Genomic DNA, 24,470 nt, shown 5'->3' with positions numbered 1-24,470 from the left:
AAGCTCCTTTCTCAAAAATTTCTTTTTTTTTCTTGTTGATTTTTCATGTGTTCTCATGTATGTATTATCCAACCTATATACCGTAACTGATTTTATCTGTTCATTCCTCTGGATATCTCTGCAAATACGCAGTTATTTAGCAGTTTGCTTACCTCTGTAAGAGTGCAGCCACTTTTGTTTAAAATTATGCTCGAATACAAACAACATAAACCTAAAATTCAATCTTCCGTTTTGATGAGCATTAATAGATTGTTTTTTTTTTTTTTTAAAACAGCTTGGTGTTTTTTTCACTTTTTAATAACATATTTAGCACAGTTATTGAATTGCCCACTATTCAAAGATAGTGTTTCATTCACAACATCCCCTCTCTCCCTCTGCGTGCACACTAGCTGATAAATACTCTACAGTAGATATACTGTATCCACTTTTCCTTCAGACATACATGAGATGACTTCCGCAGGCTAATCAGGAACTACTAGCGCTGATCTGACCATTTGGAATGCCCGTTATTTCCACTGGTTTACTTATTTTTTTCCATCCCCAAAGCCTATATGTTGCCTCAATTTAATTTCCTAATATAATTTGTAGGCTACTGAGGCATCATTTGATCAGTAAGTCGCTTTGGCTACACAGTGCTACTTCTAGTACAATTTCTACCAATTACACCTCTTTGATTTATCCTTCTGTGTAGTGACGTCAGGTTTTTTTCGCACTACGATTGCGGATCTGGACAGCTCTTTTGTCTCTTTTTGAGACTTTACCTCAACCAAAATTATTTTTTTTGTGTGCAGAGACACGTTACCTCCCAAAAGGACAAACTTTAAGCTCTAGAAGGACTGTCACAAACAAATGTCTATGACCGATCTGGATCAATTTGCCTTTGGTGCCTGGGGTCGACGCTCGACTTTATCACTTAGGGTTCACTGACACATTTTCACTGCAACCTTAAAGACCAGGAAGCAAAACTCTACATCGCTAAGCACCACAAGACTCTGTAACAAGACGGGTCCAAGTCAAAAGTTTGGTCACGTTCGAGATCCAGAAGTTAAAGGAGTCATTCCAGAGGTCGATCTTCGTTTCGATCAAGTCGAAGAAAAACAAAATAAATCTAAGCAGAACTCCTCCTATTTCTGCCATTCCGACTCCACTGACAAGGTGCTGGAATGGCATCATACTTCTCGATGTCCCTCCTCAAGTCATTTAATTTCTGAGCCATTCCCGCAACTTTTTCCAGCCCAATCCAAGATTGCAGGACTGTCCATCATTCCTAAACAGATCGAAGAGTTCCGCACAGCCATGCTCCAATTCTTTGCATCCTTTCAGAGTCCCTCAACACATCTGCAGGCCCTCCAAGCCAAGAGGATCTCCGCTTCGATTACCAGTGATGGGTTTGCCCTCAGAACCGTACAAGCCCTCAACTGGGCCTCCTCTGGCCCCTTTACTGACTCCACCTCTAGTGCCATGGTCCGGGCTAATTCAGGACACTTAGACACCAATGCCTACTCCATCAACTCCAGACAATAAGGCTCCAATTGTCCTTTCTGATGCCAAGTTGGGGCTAGTCCGACCTCGACCATGGCTGCTCTCCACCATTGAGACTCCGCTTCCTCCTCTTGATCTGCCTCCACAGTGACCAATGCATACCTTGCATTTCTGGTTTGGCATGGATTTGGACAATGTCTGTGATGCGAGTGACAAGATTTGTTGAGCATATCATGGGGAAAATTGACTCAGTGACCCGCAGGAGGATAGTTCCTTGATACTTCACATGAGACAGGGCTCCTCTCAACCTCTGGGCTGGCCACTGAGGAAAGTGCTTTTTATGCCCTGTTTATACTCACAGTGGCTGTGAGAGACCTTCATCTCTCCACCTAGGAGATCAAGACTAATATGCTTACGGAAGTCTTTTAGCTGGAACAAATGTCCTCTGAACACCTCTTACCTTTTTATTATTTGTTGGGGCATGGGCCAAACCCTGCTCGGATCCCAGATGAACTGCCAGATTTCACAGTGCCTCTGCCCATCCCCTGGCAACCCAGCATATTTCATCTCAGCACCCCTCCCCTGAAAGCTTGGTGGTGCAGGCATCTGAAAGCAAACCTTACACCAACACGTTCTCGACTACTCTTCCCCCCCCCCCCCCCCGCAGATAGTCTAAACTGATGGAGACGTTCAGGGAAAGTCTTTTCATTTACCACCCTGGTGCTTCGATCAGTAAATGCCAGTTGCCTGTGGCAGCACCATTCCCCCACCCTTTGGTATTCAGTGGTTCAAGCCCTCTAAGGTATTCCTGATGATCTTCGATCTGTCCTTTCCCAAGATAACCAACACGGTCATGATGGCATCGAATTCACAATTCATTGTGACTTGGAGGGCACTGATTCCATAGGACGAACCATAGACACTAGTGTCGATATTCGCCACCATGCTTGGCTGCAACCCATCTGGTTTTTTTGGACAGTGTCCAGTTGTCCCTCGTGGACATGCTGTTCAATGGGACTCGCCTATTTGAAGACAAAGCAGACTCCGCTCTCTAGTGGTTCAGAGATAGCAGATTCAACACGCTCCCTGGGCTTAGCTGACCCACCTCGCCAGCTGCATCAGCCCTGCTGCTACTTTCAGGGTTTCGGCAGAGGTACCCCATACTGCTAGCCAGTCCAACCTCCACAAGGCACCCAGCAGTTTCACATTTGAGGCCTAGGTACCCACCACCCTCCACCCCGCATTCAAAGTCACTGGACTGCCCAGTCCACTGCCCCACCTCCCTACTGCAGCCCCACGTGCCAAATCTCTTTAGCTTGCTCTTAGTGCAGCACCTCCACCTGGTTGGAGGCAGGATCCGACGATTCTTGCTGGGTTTGCAGGCCATAACACCAAACAGGTGAGTCCTGCAAATTGATTAGCAAGAATATACCCCACCTTTCATTTCTTTCACCTCCGCCCCTTCCACTGTCACTCACAGAGGACATTCTCACCATTTTGCAGCAAGAAGAGCAAGCCCTTTTGGCCAAGGGGGCTATCAAGTGCATGCCGGTACCAGAAGTAGGACATTGATGTTATTCCCAGTACTTTGTTTTGCCCAAGAAGGACTGAGGCCTTCGTACTATTTTAGAACTGCACCCTCTTAAAAACCTTCCTCTGGAAGAAGGAATTCAAAATGCTCTCACTAGCCCAGGTATCAAGTATCCTCAAGACTGATGGACCTCCAGGACACCTGTACCATTTAATTGTCCTGCAGGCCCATTGGAGCTACCCTCTGGTTCATGGTGTCACAGGAGTATTTTCAGTTTGCTCTTGTTGTGTCTGACCAGCACACCATGTGTGTTCACGAATGTAGTGGCAGTAGTGCTAGCACACCTTTGGAGGACAGGGGTGCCAGTTTTCCCCCACCTTGATGTCTGTCTATTGAAGGTGGGCTAGCCCCATGTAGTCGTCAACCACCATCAGATTACGGCGAACCTCCTGTCATTTTTAGGGTTCATTATCAATATGGTGAAGTCATACCTGACTCCTTCTCAGACACTCCCCTTCATCAGAGCCATTCTGGACATGGTTTGGTTTTGTGCCTTTTTCCCTGGAAGGAGTCCAGGACATTCCAGGAAATTGTTTTTTAGCCTCAGTCCTGGTTTTCAGTGAGGTTGGATCTGAGACTGACGGGAGTGATGGCCTTCTGCATCCTGCCAGGTGGCACATCTGGTCACTGCAGTGGGATCTAAAGGCTCTGTAAGCCTAACATCAAGGGGACCGATCTGACTATATATGGATTTCGGAGAAGACTGTGAAAGACTTGTGGTGGTTATTGGACAGAGATTGGGTCAGCTGCGGCCACCTCATACTGCCCCACACAGAGCTTACAAAGGTGACCGATTCATTGCTTCTAGGTTCTGTGGTCATTTCGGTGAAGTGGCAGTTAGAGGCTTCTAACACACGACGGATTCCCGGCTCCATATCAACCTTCTGAAGATGAGGACCATCCATTTGGCATTGAAAGCCATCCTGCCGTCCATCAAGGGGAGGATGGTCCAGGTGTTAAAAGACCACACAATTGCGAAGTGATACTGCAGCAAACATGGCAGGTTGGGGGGGGGGGGAGGGCAGTCACAGGCCCTGAGCCAGTAGGCCCTGCTTCTTTGGAAACAGCTGGACCACAAGGAATTTTCGTAGAGGTGAACCATCTGCCAGGCTTTTTGAATGTCACGGTGGGCAAGCTCAGCCATCGACGCCTAGCAGATCACAAGTGGAAATAGCACCAGGACATGGCTCACAGTATCTTGTGCGAGTGAGATGAACCTTGGTTTGATCTCTTCACCACGAGGCGAATGCACAATGTTAGCACTTCTGCAGGTTGGAGCATCCAAGGCATCTTTCGCTCTAACACATGTTTCGCCTCGAGTGGAACTTGAGACTCATGCATGTCTTACCACCGATACCACTCGTGACTGGGTTCTCAAGAAGATGAGGAATGACCGGGCCCAAGCCAAGCTAGTAGCTCCAGATTCGGCAGGGAGAAAATGGGATTCAGAACTCCTGTTCTTCAGCATCTGTACTCTGATCAGGCTCCCACTGGGAGGGTCTGATGTTACAGGAGCAGGGCAGAGTTTTGCACCCAGACCTTCACAATTACCACCCTCATGCTTGGAGATAGATCAGAGAGAGCTACCTACATTCACCCTTCCTCTGGAGTTGGTTGATGTCATCTTGGCAGCTAGGCATCCGTTTACAAAAATAGTATAGCTTGTTGTTGGGACAAATTTGTACGTTGATGTGGCACTTGGCAGATAGACCCCTCCAGGCAAAGTTATCTGATGTTTTATTATTATTTTTTTGTCCCTAGCCCTGCAAAGCTTACTCTGGGCAAAGTTAATGACTACCTTTCTGCTTTTTCAGCCTTTTTGTGACACTTAATACATCCATTGCAGTTATCTCAAAAAGCCACCCACACCATATTACTAAAACCCTACATGAAAATCGACCTTTAATTATAGTTGAGGCTTTTTCCCTCTCCATCATTTCTATTGAACGATCCTCTCCTTGCACTCCATTTTGTGATTTCCTTTACTGACTCTGTATTTGACTTACTATGTTGCATATCGGTCTGCCTTACTTTCTACTACATCTTTGCAAACAAACAGTTCCTAGCCTGACAAATCCTACTAGGTAAAGATTGCTTGCTGTCTAGTAATATCTAATCTCTTCTAGCCTCTCCACTCATCCCACTTTCAACAGCCGAAATCATAGTCTCCTTCTGTATAACCTGTCCTTGCAACATAACCAAACCTAATCCTTCTCGAGTCTGACTTTTGTATCCTATTTTAACACTTAAAAGAACTCACTCAAATAATAATAATACTCACGTCTAACTCGTATCAATGTAATCTACAATCAGACACTGGAAAATTGCTTCATACAGTTTCCTAACATCCAAAGACTAACCCCATTAGCAAACAATCTACAACAATAAGTGGTAGACACTGGACTAACCTCCAATCTTGGATTATGCAGTAGTGTGCTACTTGTCGTAAAATGTGCCAATGCCTCCTTAAGTAGTAAGCACTATATATATGCAGTTTCTGTACATCATAGTACTTAGTCACTGAGAATAGCTTGCTGGAAATCTGTGAAGGGTCCTACCTTCTCCAACACCATCCTTACTTAATACGAGGTATTTTGGAAGTCTAGCCACAACTGACTCTGAATTTTTAAAGGATGTCAGGTTTCTTTTTTTCCTCAGGGTGCCACTCTGTTATGCTTTTTTTTATTGTGTTTTGTTTGGAGTTGTTTTTTTTTTTTTTTTAACAGATTCAAGCTATCTTAAAAATGAAAATAATGTACGTGATTAGATGTTATGTTTAAGCCTATTAATTTGTGAAGTATATCCATACTGGAGCACTAACATTCCCAGTGACTGACTCGTCTTTTTTGGAATGTTTGTTTGGCTATATGATTGAAGAACAGCAATTTCTGTGACACAGGAATCTCTCCTGGATATAAACCCCAACTTATACTTATTAGTACTATGCTTCCTTCTTCTGTTTGCGCCTCTCCCTCTTTTCCTCCTCCAATGCACTCAATTTGTCTCTGATTGATTTCTGCTCCAGGGGGAGATACTGGGAATCACACGGTTCGGTCTGGCCAAGATGAAGGAGAGTGTGTTGATGCTGGCGTCCTTTGAGAAGACTGCTGACCACCTATTTGATGCAGCCTACTTTGGGCAGAAGGATTCAGTTTGTGGTGAGTGTGCTTTTGCTACTTTTTCTAACCTGAGACGCTTTCTGGGTGCATCATCCAAAAGACTATAAAACCGAGAAGCCTAAATCCATCTGTTAACGTGCGATGCCAACTTCATCACTAATCCCAAGGCGTTCTGTCATACATTGTGGACTGTAAATTGAAGTGAACTTTTATATGTATTTAGAAAGTGTCATCTTGTTGTTTGGCATGTAGTGAAACACACTTTGCAGAGTCTCAGTGGGGCGTTCAATGTTCAGTGTCAGACATGGTCTTGCTTTATATCCTTTTCAGGTTGAGCAGAGCTGCGTGCAAGTGCTGCTTTTCAACCTGTTTTAATCTCTTCTGTGGGCTTTAACCATGCCCCTCTCAATCCCATCACTTTAATTTGTTCCTGGATCTGCCTTTCAAAACTCCATTGATATCGCTGGTAAATGCTTTACGTTTGTCCCACCTTGAGGCTGGTTTGTTACCGCATTGGAGACTGACCCTGTTAAATGGATTATTGCAAGATCGCCAGATACCTTCGTGTCGGCCTACTATTTTTTTCTTTTGCCTCGCCGCTTTGCTCATGGCGGTATTTTTTTCTTCATCTTCCTTGGTTTCGGCATCTTGCTGTTTCTTTGCAATGTCTGCGGGGTCTTTTTTAATTTTTTTGCAGTTTTATGTTACACAAATTCGACACAAAGGTATTGGAGCACTTAATTTTTTTGCAGTTTTATGTAGCACAAACTTGAAACAAAGGTATTACAGCACTTTACATGAGCACCAGTTACGTTACACAAGAACACATTCATTTTTGGTACCAAGGGGCGATTAAATGATTTTCCCAGAATCAAAGGATGTTGACCCGGCGCCAGGACTCAAACCATGTTCCCAGCTCAAAAGTCAGCAGCTCTGGCTCTTACGCTACATCCTGTCCTGTAGGGTTCTTTGTCTGGCGTGTGTTTTAGAAATCTGGGAATAACTTGTTTTCTTTATATAGCGCTTGATAATACAGGTTCTGTCATTTCATAGCGCTGCAAATCCGATGACATTTTTAAACAAAATCGCTATACTTCATTTGCATTGACCTTGCAGAGGTGAAAAAGCTGTGTCAGGATTGTAATCTGTGACATTCTCATTCTGTCAAGACCTCTGCAGTGGGTGCATTAACCAACTATCTTGAGTAGAGCTTAACACTAGGTGACAGTACGTGCTCTTGATAACCTAGGTTAGTTCTAGGCAAGAAGATGGCGAAAGGTGTTGTCTCCAAAATGGTGGAAAAGAAGTTGTGACACCAGACCCAAGCACTTCACGGCATCAAGCTTGATTGCAAAAAACATCTAGCCTTTGGTTGTCAATTGGGATTTTTCAAATACAGTACAGTTAGCGCGAACTCAATACATAGGTATTACAGTGTTTTACATGAGCACCGGTTACACTACACAAGAACACATTCAATATTTGGTAGCAAGCGGCGATTAAGAGGTTTGCCCAGAATCACAGGATGTTGAGCTGGCGACAAGACTTAAACTGTGTTCGCCAGCTCCAAGGTCGGCATCTCTAGTCCTTACGCCACATTCTCTCCCCTAGGGTTCTTTGTCTGGTGCTTGTTGAGGCAGTCTGGGATTATAGCGCTTGGTAATACAGGTTCAGCCATTTCATAGCGCTGCACAGCAGGTGTCATTCTTAACAAAATCTCTATAATTCATTTGTAGTTAAACTGCCTCTTCTGTTATTCTTTTATACAGTCAATGTTTTTAAAAGTTAGGCTGGTATTGCCAATGTAGAGGAATAATTCATTTAAAAGTTTAGCACATAGAAATATTTGGCTACCCCCTTTTCTTTGCTCCTGTCTCTTTTGACACCCTCATTCTCAGCGTTAAATGCCACAAAGGTGCCTCTTTGTGGCTTGTTTAGTGCAATAAAAGTTTAGGTAAACACACTAGAAAGTGTTGCATCTCCAGGGTATCATAGCAAGTCTGTAAGAATGAGACAAAAATACTCACAAAATGGCAGTCTGGTTGTGTCCTTTCTCCTGCTGCAACAGACTTGGGAGGGTTGTTGTGGCACCTGGCATACATCCACTACACTCCAAACCAAAACACATAGGTAAATGAGATTGTCATTTACACCGCCAATAGCTCTAACTCTCACAAATGCGAGACCTATTGCATTGTAAAAGCTTGTTTCACTGATCCTGCCTTACAACAGCCATTTGTTACAACGCAGTTCTGTTACTGTTTTTGAATAATGCCCCCAGTAATTGTGCCTTTTAGCTACAATGCCTCTAAATTCTGCCTGTAACGTCAAAATCCAGTAGCATGATCTAAGAGAGCCAATTGTTTTGTTTTAAATTGTACCTGTGTATGGGCGAATCCCTCCACAACAGTGTTCATAAGTGTTAATACAAGCTGCTGTGTTTTTTTCCCCAGGGGTCTCTGAGTGTATCATTATGGGAATCCCCATGAACATTGGGACAGGCCTCTTCAAGCTACTGCACAAAGCCGACAAGGAGCCCAACCCACCGAAGAGGCCACTCATCTTCGATTCTAGTGACTTGCACATCCCTATGGTTACGTAGCAGTGGGGGCACCATGCCAGGGACGCTGTATAAATGATGCTATGCATAAAGAGTACTGACTAGTGAATCTCATGAGTTGATTGAGAGGAGCGCTATATGCTCAGGAACCAAGCGGCTACTACCTGGGGAGCCCCACTGTTTGGATGCAGCACAAGGTGTGACATTTTGTGAACGCACCTTGGGAAGATTTATGTATGAGATCTTAAATCTGCAGTTTTTTTGTTTTGTTTTTTCACCAAGGATGAGAAGGAGAAATGAGTAGATGGTTAGCTACTCACAGCAAGCTGAACGGTTAAGGGCCTGCCTATGTCAGGCACATCCTTAGAAGAAATCAGGTCACTTAAAAACACACATCTGCCACACTGCCTGATATAATCTAAGCTATCGAGCAGAGGTGTACAGGGGAGGACGCAGGCCATGGCTGGCCCTGATTGATGTTTGTTTTTAAGAGCCACCCTTACAAATCGACTAGAAGCTCTTTTCATTGAGATGCTTGCTGCCCTTTGTGGGAAATGGAGTGGTTTCCTGAATCTTGTGGCGCGTTTGCACGTGTTGAATAAACCTGCGATTTGATTGGCTGTGCCACGGAGGCAAAGGCCTGTCAAGTAGACTCCTGCTTCTGGTTTGTGAGTGTTTCAGGTATGCTGGAACAGGACCGAGTACGGAGAGTGATGCGCACGGCCCAAGACTCGCCTAAGGGGTAACTTGCGTGGAAAAATTTGACTTTTTCCAGACAACAAAGGATTTTCACAATGTTATGAATGTTAAGAAAACAAAGTGATGATTCTGATTTTTAAAGAAAGGGTGATCTGCACTTATTTAATTTGGACATGAACATAGCTGGCTTTCCTTCTCTTCACCCTGGAAAATCTCATTGCATTCACCATGTCAACAGAGGGGAAGGTTATTTGTTCCATGTGATGATATACATTTCAGAAGTTCTGCTTAGCCCTCAATACATTTGACCAAATAATTTTCTTTTCCAGCATGTTTCATTGGTAATTGTCAAAGCACAATGGTGATCCAAAAAGAAATGTGTCTAGTGCTGCCTCCTGGTTGTTTGCATTTATTTAGCAGGTGACTTGGGGGTGTTGTCTTTACTACGGTGGTACGTCATGATGTCATAGAATACGATGGTATACGGCCATGAAAGGTACAGTGCTGTTCCATTGTGGAAGACACTTTTTCTGATGACACCCATCTGTAGCCTACTGCATTGTTCCCCGAGCATTGTCTGTGTTAGTCATTCTTAATACTGCAATGGTAACACCGAAGCTTTCATTATGTAAATGTACATATACGCTCTTTAGTACGCCAGTTATACACATTTTCTGGAACAATATGGGCTGGGATATAATCCTTATTGTGTGTTAAACAACTTCCTACATTTGAGTGAAAAGCTTGAACCAAGCTGCTCCTGAAGTAGACTTTGGAAGCGCTCTTTGTTATGCCTTGAGGTTTACAGAATAAAGTAAATGGGATATGCTTGCTGGCTGTCTGACAACCGATCAGCAACGCTCTACTTCCCTCCGTTTATTATCATCTGACTTTGCTGATTTCAGCATTTCCAGCTGCTTCCATCATCTAAATGTCTACTAAATATTTACTCCACTTCCCAAAAGGGCAGTGATTCTCCCGATTTTGAGTAAGATGTTGCAGGATCTGGAACTTGGCTCACTCCTGACGTATCTGTTGCAACAGACACCTCTGAACAGCGAGGGAAAGGGAGCAAATTCATCTGGAATCTCACTACAGGTCAGAGTTAGTATAGAATGCATTTATACAGTTTCTATGCCCGGTGTCCGAGAAAGGCAACGGACATAAAAATCCTCTATGTAAAGTACAGCTAACGCAGTATATGCACCTTGAACACATATGTGCATATGATATCTACGTTAACAAGGTCATTGAAAATCGGTTGGGCTAGAGAGTTCTAACATAGTTCAGGTACCGTAGATGGAATGCATACTTTATACTTTAATTTCAAATGATGCCCCAAGATTTCCTGACCGACTGGCGCCTTTGACAGACAGACCATAGGGCAACAAAAACGTTAATCTCCTGACCTGGTACTGTGTGTCTCAGCTCTCCAAACTTTTCAGATTCACCAGCCTGTGTGGAAATTGTCCCGTTTCCATCAACACTTTCAGGAACATGGTTGAAATATTGCATGAACAATCAGTAAACTTTCCTCTTGGGTGGAGCAGTACGTACTGCTCTTGCTTCCTGTTTACTAACCGTGTAACCAGTGGGCGTACAGAATTTACTCGCATGGAATAAGAGCATCAAGTGTAGCCTTGGACATTTCTGCCCTCACAGACAGAAGGGAGCTGCAGATCCTACCTTTGGTGGCAGTTGTGGATGCATTTCGCTGAAACTGAAGAAAGATTTTGTTTTGTGTTGTGAATAAAGAGTTTGATGATGAAAGAGACGTTAGTTTTACTTTATTTGATTGAAATAGCAGAGTCCACCTAGCCTGATATTTTCTTTAAATTACCCCATTCCTTTTTATTGAAGTGGTTTGCAATTCCATCTTAACTTTATATTCTGCGATTTTTCTATAGTATAGAAACATTTCCTATTTGTCAAAGGAGTTCTCATAAAGGAGGTCAACATGCTCAGGAGTGAGTCTGATCATGTGTGGCCCTGGACTGATTTGCAATCAGCATAGTATGAATCCCCTAGTTTCTACCCGTAACCCCTTCAGACAATCCTACAGGTAAGAGGCGCTTCTTTACTCCTCTTAATCTGGCCTTAAAACACATCTGACTGTCTGTCGTAGTGGAGTTATTTGCTTCTTGTGATTTCTGGTATCATTCAATGGTCCATCTGAACTCTGAGCCTGATAGCTCTGTGCTCACTTGTTGCACAAAGAAAACCTCCTGAAAAAGAACAGTCTGTAGACGAATGACCTTATTTTTGTGTGATGTGCTCCCCAATAATCTGACTCTTTGGACTACTCCAAGGTTTCATACCACTGTGTGATTGTATTTTTAAATTACCCATTGCAACAAACATTTAAGGACGAGCTATTGGTGTGTATCCTACTGAGAAAAGTCGGCATTGGACCCAGCATAATATTGTTAGTATTCTATTATTCACAGTCATATTTTTGAATTATCAATGAGTTTGCTCCGAGGAAGTTCAACCTGGAACGAGACACGTTGGCTATTAGAGTAATAATATTTGAACATCTAACCCGTCCCTCTGGGATGAACAGCATTCATAAAAGACTGGACTTTAAACGAACCATAATGTCTGGAGTGCCTACTTAACATTTATCACTTGTGTTACTACATCAGTGAGCAATAGTTTACAATAATTCCATATTCTTTTGCATCTTCCACGTAGTCCAACCTTTTTGTATTTTGCTGCATCTTCTATTAATTTTGATGTTTCAATAGCCGGTTCTAACAGCTGATCGCTCATCAATAGCGGATTTCCTGGGTCTTTTAGCATTACACATTCTGTTTGAATCTTCTCTCAGATTTGATCTCTAATGAAATATCACCTGTCACCCTGGATCTGGAAAACTGTAACTCCAGCTGTGAAAAATAGGAGGCGTTTGAGCAGCTTGATGCAGGTAGCATTATAAAGGTGTGGCGTCACAATAGTGACGTTTAATCCTTTTTTCCCATGGCCCTGCAGCCAACCTCAGCCGCACACTGCAGTCTAAATAAGAGTAGGGAAAGCACTTCACTTCAAACACATTCTATAATGCGGGGCTATTGGAAATATGCAATTTTGCGGCTGCAGCGTTTTTCTTATAAATATGAATTTGCTGCATTTGCCACATAATCCATCTGCTGCATAATCTGTAGAGTTTACAAAAGAAAATTATTTGTAGCTCAAACGGTTCAAAAGTGGCTGAAACTCAGCAACAAGTGTTGCCCAGCAGTGGTGCATCTGTTAAAATAGTTGACTGCTCACCTTTTTGTTGCTTATTGCTGTATTTAGATATTAAACTGCTACTAATAAGGCACAACTAATGAACTGACAGTATCTGATAGAGACTTCTAGCCGCTGATTACTTAACTTTGAATTTCCCAGGTGCCAGACTGGATCCGGAAGACTATTGATGAACAGTACCCCAGCGCGCTGTTAGGTGGCGTCGATCGGGTCAGCACAGCGAGATCTGTGCCAGAAGTGACATTGCGGTCACCTATATAGTTGTCACCTCTGCGTGATGATGTCAGTTCTTTTCTGCCCACGCCAGTTAGCTCTGACCTGGAGAAGAGCTACCCCTCTCATTTTTTGACAGGCTTTTTTCGACATTTTGTCAACTTCGTTTTTGAGGAAATTTTCCTCATGGTGTGTGGAGGATGTCTTAGAGAAAGAAAGGGTTTAAACTGTGTGGCGCCTGTTATTGTGCTATTCCGATTACAGCCCTGACCCACACCTTCTGTGTCTGTGGTGTCTCTAGCTCGACTATGACTCCAAGTTGTGCTCGGACTGCCGGCCATGGTACCGAAGACTTTGAGGGAGCGTCCCCTAAAGCTGCTTGAGGCCCAGCAGGTGACACTGTTACGTGACTCCTAGGAGATCTCTATCTCGATCAAGGGGAAGGCCATGGGACCGCTCCAGGAGTCCCAAGTCCTCTTCTCCCCACTCCAAGTCATGTGGTGATTGGGGAAAAAAGGCAATAGAAGCACAAGTCGTCAAAGCATGCTGGCCAACATGACGACTGAACATCCGTGATCGAGGCACCATTCTGCGGAGTCTTTGCCAGGTTTGACTTTGTGCCTCCCAACAGTGACCCCTCCAGAGTGCAATAAGACCCCAAGGAGTTGGAGGGGGCCTCCATCAGGTTCTGCTCCAGCAGCTTTGTCCTTAGCGCAATGGGCCCCCATGAATCCGTTCACAGATCAGGATTGGTGATCGTGCCACCGCAACATTCCCTGACGCCAGTCCTGACTCCAATGCTCCCGACGTCGCCAGCACCCACCTGCAGCACCAACCCCATTTGGATCCCTGAATCTGACACGGAGCTGGAACGGAGTCGACTGACGCTGATTCTGGTGCCGACAGAACCCATCTATTCTAGGTCGGCACCTGGGCCATATTCTGAAGGATTAGGCCTTGGGGAAGAATGGAAGAGGTCACTGGATGCTTTAGAATACCAGTTAGAAGGCCAGAGTATGGACTGGTGTAAGGAAGTGGGTGATGTCAGTGGACTGGATACATCTTCAGATGCTGGTATGCTTTCCTACTGTGGCTATGGAGGAGGACACAACATATGCTGTGGTGGTGTAGAGGGCAGCTGAGGCCCTGGACCTAGAGTTGCCCTTGGTTGAAGTCAAGACTAACATCTTGACAGAAGTGCTACAGCCCAGGAGCTCCCTCTTCCAAATTTCCACTCCCTTTCAATGAAGCGCTGACCAATGTCCTTTTGGGTACCGGGTCCAAATCCAACACAGGGACTCCTGTGAATAGGACAATCACCCACCGCCCCACACCTGGGGACCCAGACTTCCTCACCAACACACCACCTCTGAGAGCTTGGTAGTCCAAGCCCCTACCTCCCATTGCGCGTTCCCTTCTGCACCCTCAGACAGGGAATGCAAGTAGCTGGATTGCTTGGGAAAGAAGATGTTTTCTTCCACCAGCCTTGCATTGTGGTCGGTCAATACTGCATGCTTATTGGGTCACTGTTCCCACTCTTTGTGGTACATGGTTACACAGGAGCTGCCTCAAGTCTCGGAGGAGGCCAGGGACATTCTCTCTCAAGCGGTTAAGAATGGGAGAGATGCAGTGAAGTTCATCATTAGGTGTGGCTTAGACATGATTGACTCACTGGGCGGGGCAGTTTCCTCAACAATGGTGCTTCAATGCCATATCTGGCTGAGAACATCTTGCTTTTCAGGGGATGTTGAGGCTACCCTTACGGACATGCCCTTTGATGGCAATCAACTCTTCGGAGACAAGGCAGACTTGTCGCTGGATTTCTTTAAGGACTTGTGGGCTACAGCCATGTCTTTGGGCCTCTCAGCTTCCCCACACCACCCACAGTCTGCCTTTCACTCCTTTCATGGCTATGGAAGGGGCTTTCTACCGGGCCAATCTTAGCCACAGGCCTGCCCTAGCTGCCCAGCCTCTGCATGGATGAGTGGGCAGTTCATAACTACCCCATGGGGTAGCCAGCGGTGTGGTAAAACCAACACCCTCATTCCCAGCAGCCACAGCCCCCAAGCCCTCCTAATCTTGCCCTCCAAGATCATGGGTGTCTAGTTGGTGGCAGAATCAACCGTCATGTCCACCACTGGCAGTCCATAATGTAAGACTGGTGGATCTTAAAGATCATTGGGATGGGCTACTCCTTCCCTTTCGAATCCTCCTCCCCCCCCTGCCCCCCACCCCAATATCTCCACCTCACAATCGTCTGACAGAGGATCAGTAGCCCTTGCTCGGTGAGGAAGTCATGGCTCTTGGACAAATGGGCCATAGATAGGGTTTCCGATGTCCGAAGAAGGCAGTGGTTGCTATTACCACTACTTTCCGATACCCAAAAAGAAAAAAAGGTATTCGGGCTATCTTAGATTTGCAAACTCTCAATCTCTTCCTCAAGAAGTTCAAGATGCTCACATTGGCTCAGGTCTTGTCTGCCTCGCGACTGGATTGGTAGCGTTGGACTTGCAGGATGTTTATTTCCATATTCCCATCTTGCCAGCCCACAGAAGTTACCTGTGGTTTACGGCCTTACCAGCACCTCTCGGGTGTTCACCAAGGTGATGTGGTGGTCGCAGCTTATATGTGGATCTCAGGGGTGCTAGTCTTCTCCTATGACTGGCTGTTGAAGGCGTGCCCACCCCAGACAGTCGTCCACCACTTCCAGGCTACGGCTGACCTGCAGTCGCTGGGGTTCAGTATAAATGTGTCGAAGTCACACCTGACTCCCCATCAGATGCTTCCTTTCATTGGAGCTGTTCTGGATGCAGTGCACTTTTGGACTAATCCTCCTGAGCAGCCAGTGATGGATATTCAGGCTACGATGCCAATGTTTCAGCCACTATCCTGGATTTCAGTGAGCATGACTAAGAGGCTGCTGGGCCACATACCCTCCTGCATCCTCCTTATGATACATGCCAGGTGGCATATACAGGCTCTGCAGTAGGACCTGAAGTTCCAGTGGGCGAAGCATCAGACACGGTCTGGATCTCGGAAAGAACTGCAAAGGACCTGCAGTGGTGGTTAATGAACGGCAATTGGGCCACAGGTTGACCCCTCACCCTTCCCTAACCAGATCTGACAGTAGTGACAGATGCATCACTCGTGGAATAGGGTGGCCATCTAGCAGAGGTGGTGATCAGAGGAGCCTGGTCTCTGGTGGAATCTGGACTCCACATCAACTTTCTGTAGCTCAGAGCGATACGACTGGCATTGAAAGTCTATTTACCCTCATCAAGGGAAGGCTAGTGCAGGTGTTCACGGATACCACGGCCTTGTGCTCCGGCAACAAACAGGGCATGGTGGGGTCGTGGATCATTTGTTAAGAGGCCCTGCATCTCTGGTTATGGCGCTGACAAAGTAAGCTGCAATGCCTAGCAGATTACGAGCGGAATCTCCATTTGGAGGTGGTGCAAGGTCTCTTTCAGCAGTGGTAAGAGCCTTGATTAGATCTGTTCGTCTCCGAAGAGAAAACGCAATGTCAGCAGTTTTGCGCGCTGGAGATTCCAAGGCAGCTATCGCTCAGACGCTTTTCTTCTCAAGTGGAGCTCGGGCCTGCTGTATGCCTTTCTGCCCATACCACTCTTGCCCAGAGTTCTCAAGAAGATCAAACGACCGGGCCCAAGTTATCCTTGTAGTTCCAAACTGAGCATGGGAAGTTTGGTGTCCCGAGCTTCTGCAATTGAGCATAAATCCTCTGATCAGGCTGCCCCTTCAGGAGGATCTTCTGTCACAGCAGCAGAGGTGGGTCCTCCACCCGAACCTGTCAACTCACTGACTTCTTGTGTGGGGATTGAGTGCCAAAGGTTTTCCTCCTGAAATCTGCAGTGTCATTCTGGCAGCCCGGTGTCCTTCTACCAAGACGGTGTACGCCTGCCAATGGCAAAAGTTGGTATTACATTGTACAGAAAAATCTATCGACCCGCTTTAAGCTGCTCTCTCTGATGTCCTTCTTTTTATTCTTACCCTTGCCCAGCAGGGCTCTGCTTTGGGTACTCTGAAGGGTTACCTTTCTGCTCTGTTTGCCTTCTTGCGGCTGCCTGAGCAACCCTCTTTAAGTCCCCTATTGTAATGTGATTCCTCAAAGGTCTTGTACATATGTTTCCCGCCTACCCCCCCTCCTCTTTGCCTTTAACTATGCCTCAGTGGGACCTTAATTTGGTTCTTACATTTCTAATGCGTGCTCCTTTTGAAGCTCTACACAGTTGTCCCCACTGGCTGCTCATGCTAAAAACTGCATTTCTTGTAGCAAAAACATCTGTCCGGAAGGTGAGCAAGCTGCAGGCTTTGTCATTCAAGCCTCCCTACTTGTCTGTGTTTCCAGCCAAACTAGTGCTTAGTAGTAGGGCCTCCCTCTTCCCAAAAGTGGTGACACCATTTTACTTGGGACAATCTGTAACCTTGCCCTCCTTCTATGCTCCTCCACATCCCCTCCAAAGAAAAGGAGAGACTCCACCGGCTGGACCCCAAAAAAGCTGTCATTCTACCTTGACCACCCAAGAGTTCTGCATGGACAACCAACTCTTTGTGGGGTATGTTGGTATGAAGCATTCCTGCACACATTTACCAAACAATACTGCCTGGACAGTCAGGTCCACAGGAATGGGCATTTCGCTGGTTTGATCTTGCCGGTCTTCTAGTTTAACAAATGTGTCCGCAGCCCGCCACAGGGAACGGTATTGCTTGGGTATCTATTCAAAGGTGAGGAATCTGCGGCTAGAAGCCTATCAGATGAACAAGTTACTTACCTTTGTAACACCTTTTCTGGTAGAAACAATATCTAGCTGCAGATTCCTTACCGACCCATCCTCCTCGCTTTGCGGACAGATTTATATGGTTTAGGATACTCCCTTTTAGGGCCATACATTGGACATACCAGTCTCAGTGCACTTCATGGCTCCATGCTCCTGGCATGGAAAGTCATAAAAAAGTAACTGACATCAGCACATCGAGGTGGCGCCTCTATAGGTGACCTGATGTCCCGTCTGGCGCAGACGACACCGCTGCCGCCCCACGGAACCGATCAACACCACCAGCAGTGCGTAGGGGTACTGCTCACGAAAATTCATCTGGACCCAGTCTGACGGAAATTCTAAGGTAATGAATCTGTGACTAGATAGTCTCTACCAAATAATGCGTTACTGAAGATAAGTAACTTGTTCATTAACAAGTGTAACGAGCATTGGTAAAGCCAATAGGTCTTGCCTATACAAGATCTATTGACTCTGTTTTTGCCATCTTTTACACCAGTGTGGCTGGTGTTCAGCATGGCTAAAAGTTAGTCTTGTGGAGTATCGTAGAGTGGAGGAGTTGGATGTCGTAAAGTGGATTTAGTGAAGTAGAGTGTTGAGTGTAGATTGTGGCGTAGAGGGGAGTAGAGTTCAGTGGCAGAGAATTGCAGGGGGTGGAGTGGGATGGAGTGCATTGAGTTAGTGGGGTAAGCTGGATCGAAGTAGACTGGGATAGATTTAATTAGGGTAGAGAATGGTGGATTGTAATGGGTGGACTGGATGGTGTGAATTGTATTTGGAGTGGTTGGATTGAAATGTGGTGAAGTAGATTGGGTTGGGGTGGGTTGTAGTGGAGTGAATCCGATTGGATTGGGGTGGGTAGATTGAATTGGAAGTGATAGGTCTGTGGTGGGAGTGGATTGTCTTGGGGGGATTGGAGAGGGATAGTTTGGAGTACGATGAACTGGAGTAGGGTGAATTCGACAGGAGTGGGTGGATTTTATTTGAGTGTGGTGGATTGGATGCACTGGAGTGGGGTGGATTGGACTAGATTGTGGTAGATTGGATTTGATTGGATTTGACTGGAGTAGTGTAGACCGGATTGCGGTGGTAGACTGAATTGGAGTGGGATGGATTGGGATGGGGTTGGGTAGAGTGTGGGAGATTGGAATAGAGTGGAGTGGACTGGAGTGGGTCCGATTGGGTTGCGGTAGATTAGAGTGGGGTGGAATGGATTGGATTGCATTGAGGTGGGGTGAATTGGATTGAGTGGGGTGGATTGGTTTGGCGTGGGGTGGATTAAGATGGATTAGACTGGAGTGGGGTGGATTGCTTTGGAGTGAGATGGATTGAAGTGGGGTGGGTTCATTGGATTGGAATGGGGTGGATCGGGTTGTGGTGGATTGGGGTAGGGTTAACTGGATTGGAATGGGGTGGAATGAATTTCAGTGGGTGAATTAAGATGGATTGTATTGGTTTGAACCGGGCTAGGTAGGATTGGAATGGTTTGGTGTGGTTTGGTTTGGTGTGGTTTGGTTTGGTGTGGTTTGGTGTGGTGTGGTTTGGTGTGGTGTGGTTTGGTGTGGGGTGGATTGGAGTGGGGTGGATTGGAGTGGGGTGAATTGGATTGGAATGGGGTGGAATGAGGTAGATAGGAATGGATTGGTGTGGGGTGAATTGGATTGGAATGGGGTGGAATGAGGTAGATAGGAATGGATTGGTGTGGGGTGAATTGGATTGGAATGGGGTGGAATGAGGTAGATAGGAATGGATTGGTGTGGGGTGAATTGGTATAAATGGAGTGAGGGGGAGTGTTGTGGATTTGAGTCCTGTGAATTGGGATGGAGTGGGTTGGACTTGGAGTAGGGAGGATTGTTTTGGATTGGAGTGGGGAGTATTGTTTTGGATTGGAGAGCAGCAGATTCTTGCAGATTGGAGTGGGGCAATATTGGAGTAAGGCAGATTTCTCTGGATCTGAGTGGGCAGATTTTATTTGGATTGGAGTGGGGTAGATTGAAGAAAGGCAAATTGCTCTGGATTGGAGTGAAGCAGATCTTTTTGGATACGAGTGGGGCAGATTGTTTTGGACTGGAGCAGGGCAGATTGCAGTGGGGTGGGTAAGGAGGATTGGTTTGGACTGGAATGGGTTGGATTTGTTTGGATTGATATGGATTGTGGTGGATTGGATTAAAGTGGGGTGGATTGGGATGCAGTGGTTTGGATTGGGGTGAATTGGATTGCAATGGGGTGGAGTGAGGTGGGTGGGACTGGAATGGATTGGGGTGGATTGGTATGAATAGATTGGAGTGGGATGGAATGTGGTGGATTTGAGTCCTGTGAATTTGGATGGAGTGGGTTGGATTGGAATGGGATCGATTGGAGCGGGGAGGATTTTTTTGGATTCAAGTGGGGAAGATTGTTTTGGATGTGAGGTGGAGCAGATTGGAATGGAGCAGATTGCTCTGGACTGGAATAGGGCAGACTCAAGTGGGGCCGATTGGAGTGCGACAGATTCTTTTGGATTGGAGTGGGGAATATTGTTTTGGATCAGAGTGGAGCAGATTGGAGATGGGGGAAGTTGTTTTGGATTGAGTGAGGCAAATTGTTTTGGATTGGAGTGGGAGAGATTGGAGTGAGGCAGATTATTTTGGATTGGAGTGGAGCAGATTTGAGTTGGACAGATTGTTTTGGATTAGAGTGGGGTAGGTTTTTGGATTAGAGTGGGGTGGATTGTTTTGAAGCAGTTTGGGACAGATTGGAATGGTGCTTTTTGGAGTGCGGCGGATTGTATTGGAGTAAGGCAGATTGTTTTGGATCGGATCGGAGTGGAGATATTGGAGTGTGATTGTTTTCGATTGGAGCACTGCAGGTTGTTTTGGATTGGAGTTGGACAGATCGATTTGGATTGCAGTGGGGCATATTGGAGATGGGGCAGATTGTTTTGGATCAGAGTGGGGCAGATTGTTTTGGATCAGAGTGGGGCAGATTGTTTTGGATCAGAGTGGGGCAGATTGTTTTGGATCAGAGTGGGGCAGATTGTTTTGGATCAGAGTGGGGCAGATTGGTTTGGATCAGAGTGGGGCAGATTGGTTTGGATCAGAGTGGGGCAGATTGGTTTGGATCAGAGTGGGGCAGATTGGTTTGGATCAGAGTGGGGCAGATTGGTTTGGATCAGAGTGGGGCAGATTGGTTTGGATCAGAGTGGGGCAGATTGGTTTGGATCAGAGTGGGGCAGATTGGTTTGGATCAGAGTGGGGCAGATTGGTTTGGATCAGAGTGGGGCAGATTGGTTTGGATCAGAGTGGGGCAGATTGGTTTGGATCAGAGTGGGGCAGATTGGTTTGGATCAGAGTGGGGCAGATTGGTTTGGATCAGAGTGGGGCAGATTGGTTTGGATCAGAGTGGGGCAGATTGGTTTGGATCAGAGTGGGGCAGATTGGTTTGGATCAGAGTGGGGCAGATTGGTTTGGATCAGAGTGGGGCAGATTGGTTTGGATCAAAGTAGGGCAGATTGGTTTGGATCAAAGTAGGGCAGATTGGTTTGGATCAAAGTAGGGCAGATTGGTTTGGATCAAAGTAGGGCAGATTGGTTTGGATCAAAGTAGGGCAGATTGGTTTGGATCAAAGTAGGGCAGATTGGTTTGGATCAAAGTAGGGCAGATTGGTTTGGATCAAAGTAGGGCAGATTGGTTTGGATCAAAGTAGGGCAGATTGGTTTGGATCAAAGTAGGGCAGATTGGTTTGGATCAAAGTAGGGCAGATTGGTTTGGATCAAAGTAGGGCAGATTGGTTTGGATCAAAGTAGGGCAGATTGGTTTGGATCAAAGTAGGGCAGATTGGTTTGGATCAAAGTAGGGCAGATTGGTTTGGATGGGAGCTGGACAGATTGCTTTGGATTGCAGTGGGGCAGATTGCAGGTGGGGGACATTGTTTTGGATCGAAGTGGTGCAGATTGTTTTGGGTTGGAGTGGCGCTGATTGTTTTTGGTTGGAGCAGGACAGATTGTTCTGGATTGGAGTGGGGCAGGTTGGACTGAGCAGATTGAAGCAGGACAGATTGTTCTGGTTTGGACGGGGCAGATTGTTTTGGATTGGAGAGGGGGAGACTGGATTGGGCAGATTGTTCTGGATTTGTAAGGAATGGGCTGTGGTTGATTGGATAAGAGCAGTGTGGTTTGGATCAGCTGTTATTGGATTGGAGTGGGTGGGGTAGATTGCATTGACCTGGATTGGTTGGTTGGAGGGAGATTAATTCAGTGTGGAGTGAGTTGTATTGTATTGGAGTGGGGTGGATTGAGGTTGATTGGAGTGGGGTGAATTGTGATGAAGTGGGGCTGATTGTTTTGGATTATAGTGGGGCTGATTGGAGCAGAATGGAGTAGGGCAGATTGTGACTGGAGCGGGCGTTTGTCTTGGACTGGAGCGGGGCAGGTTGTCTTGGACTGGAGCAGGGCAGGTTGTTTTGGAGTGGAGTAGAGCAGGGCACATGGGGTAGATTGGAGTGTGCTAAATTGCAGTGGATTGAATTGCAGTGAGTGATTTGGATTGATCTGGGGTGGATTGGATTGAGTCACGTGGATTGGTGTGGGCTAGGGTGGGATGGATTGGCTTGGGCTGGATTGTATTGGAGTGGGGAGTACTGCATGATTAGGTGTTTAAAAAATCATTAGGGAAATTACACATAAGAAAGAAACAATGTTGCTTTCCAATATTTAGAATAAGATAATCGTCATATTTTGATATTTTGAGAACAATGCTCACAAGCCGAAACAAAACATGAGCCCAAAGTTAGAAAGGTAGAATTGGCAAAATAAGAGTTAACTATAGAAAATAAAACTTTGCAATTTTGTTTGTACTTCTTTGCATGTTTTTGCCAGTCACACGCCTTCTGTTTGCAGGGCACTATAAGTTCAAAAGAACAAAGTAGTACCTTTATTGAGTAGAATCCATCAGTGCTTGGTCCCAGCTCCACAGAAAGGAAGGCAAATGATTCTATGCCTGCAGTGACCAGTTACGAGGCTGTAACGAAGAGTGCCACATAAACCAACAAATGGTAAGAGACAGGCGGGGCTCCAAGCCCATTTTATTAACAAGAGTGTCATATCTTTAAGTACGCTGAGCCCAGCTTGCTATCAGCAAGCTTCTAATGGGCACTGTTTATAACAGACTATAGATTTGATATCATACTGCACCAATCTTACACAAAAGTACACACAACATTGTGTTCAGATCTGTAATGATATAGAATACATGCTTACTAATTGATCTGTTTTTTTAAAAGCACCTCAAGTCACAGTACTGTTGTATCAGAGCATGTGGTACACCTCAAAACAATGGAGTGCATATCCAATCAAGTTACACCTGGTTGAGACTGATGCCCCGTCACGATCCTCAGTCGCTCCCTGTGCCCTCCATCAAAATACCATGCAAGCACTTTGATTTTAAATGCCTCCTGACACAGGTTAACACAGGACTGTCTGCCAGCACAACAAAATATCAACTGTGTGCCGAAATGTCCTGGTCCTTCCTCTCTGCTCAGCACTGAAGTAGTCACATCGGTCTAAAATAATCCTTCCAAGCAATAGCACTTTGATTTACTGCCACACAGTGTATTGTGCCAAGGATTACCCTTTAACACACCAAACATACTGTTAGCTCACATACTTCTTGCTCCGCCTTTTCCAGCAAACATTTTCCTGGATTTAGGAAGCACCATGGGCATTCTCCATCCTTGAATACTTCCTAGCTGTTCCAAAGGTGGCACCCGCTGCCCAGGTCACCTTCACTGTCTCCATCCACTGTCCATTTCTTTAGTGTTGTGGCAGGTAGAACATATAATACACACTGCCCATTCAAATTACTACAAAAGATAAACAATAATCTACCATCAGATTGAGTACGGTGTGAACTAAAAGCGTTCTGAACAAGGGACCTCCCTACCTAAAGTAGTTAGCCAGGTGCCCACTATAACTCTATTCTCAAGGAACTAGCAGGCAATTCAACATCAGAAATACCAGCAGACCCTCTAAGAACCCCACCAAACAAGCTTCTTTCAAGAAACCGCTAAAGACCAGACTCATTAGGGAAGCACCTGTCTGAGCGGATGCATTAAACTACAGTGAATGTTTAACATCAAAGCTGCCAAACCCTTATGGATTTTAAGTACTCAAAAAAAAAAAAAAAAACTCAATCTTCAGTGAGTATGAAGGAATCTGTCCTCCCCTCCCCCCCCATTTCAAACTAGTATATCCTAAATAACACGAAGCAGGCAACCCTTCCCAATGCACACTGTATGCAATGAACATTCAGGGCACATGCGATTGAGTTACTGTCAAGAGGTCAATGTCACAAACACTATGGAAACTTCCTGTATGGTTTCAACATCATGCATGATAACCAGCAAAACCCTGCACAGGGCCAACTGGCAGCAAAGCCATCTTAGGAAGCAGGCCCTCTGCTGTTAGTCTCAAGGTGGACTCATTAGCTGGCACTCTTCCAAAAACCAGTCACAGAGATGCTGCAGTTCGCTTGCAAAAAGCGCAAGGACTTTACAATGCAGTATTACAGAAAACAGTAAACATTTTGGGAGACCTTGTCCCAGGCAGAGCAGTGTCTATCTCACACACCATCACAGGAGTCACGAATGATAAGTGGCACTGGTTCACAGGGGAGGGTCTTCACAAGAGCATGATGGGCACAGTGAATACAGCACGTCATGGTTTATGGGGGAGCTAAAAAAAAAAAAAAAAAAAAAAAACAGCTTCGGCCAGGCAGAGCAGCTCT

General features: G+C 45.7%; 1 protein-coding gene across 2 annotated transcripts in view; it reads left to right on the top strand.

Annotated features, from left to right (window-relative positions):
* Positions 1-11,221, top strand: part of POLR3A (RNA polymerase III subunit A) — a 275,253-nt gene extending 264,032 nt beyond the window's left edge. For both annotated transcript variants that reach the window (XM_069240172.1, XM_069240171.1), the window contains 2 exons: positions 6,099-6,231; positions 8,646-11,221. In XM_069240172.1, coding sequence (XP_069096273.1) covers positions 6,099-6,231; positions 8,646-8,794 — 282 coding nt within the window. In that variant the 3' untranslated portion in view covers positions 8,795-11,221. The remainder of the gene's footprint in view (positions 1-6,098; positions 6,232-8,645) is intronic.
* The last annotated feature ends 13,249 nt before the right edge of the window (positions 11,222-24,470 follow it).

Source organism: Pleurodeles waltl, chromosome 6 (assembly GCF_031143425.1).
Source record: "Pleurodeles waltl isolate 20211129_DDA chromosome 6, aPleWal1.hap1.20221129, whole genome shotgun sequence".
Classification (NCBI taxonomy): Eukaryota; Metazoa; Chordata; class Amphibia; order Caudata; family Salamandridae; genus Pleurodeles; species Pleurodeles waltl.
Note: the sequence above shows the minus strand (reverse complement) of the source record. Positions and strands in the feature narration are given on the sequence as shown.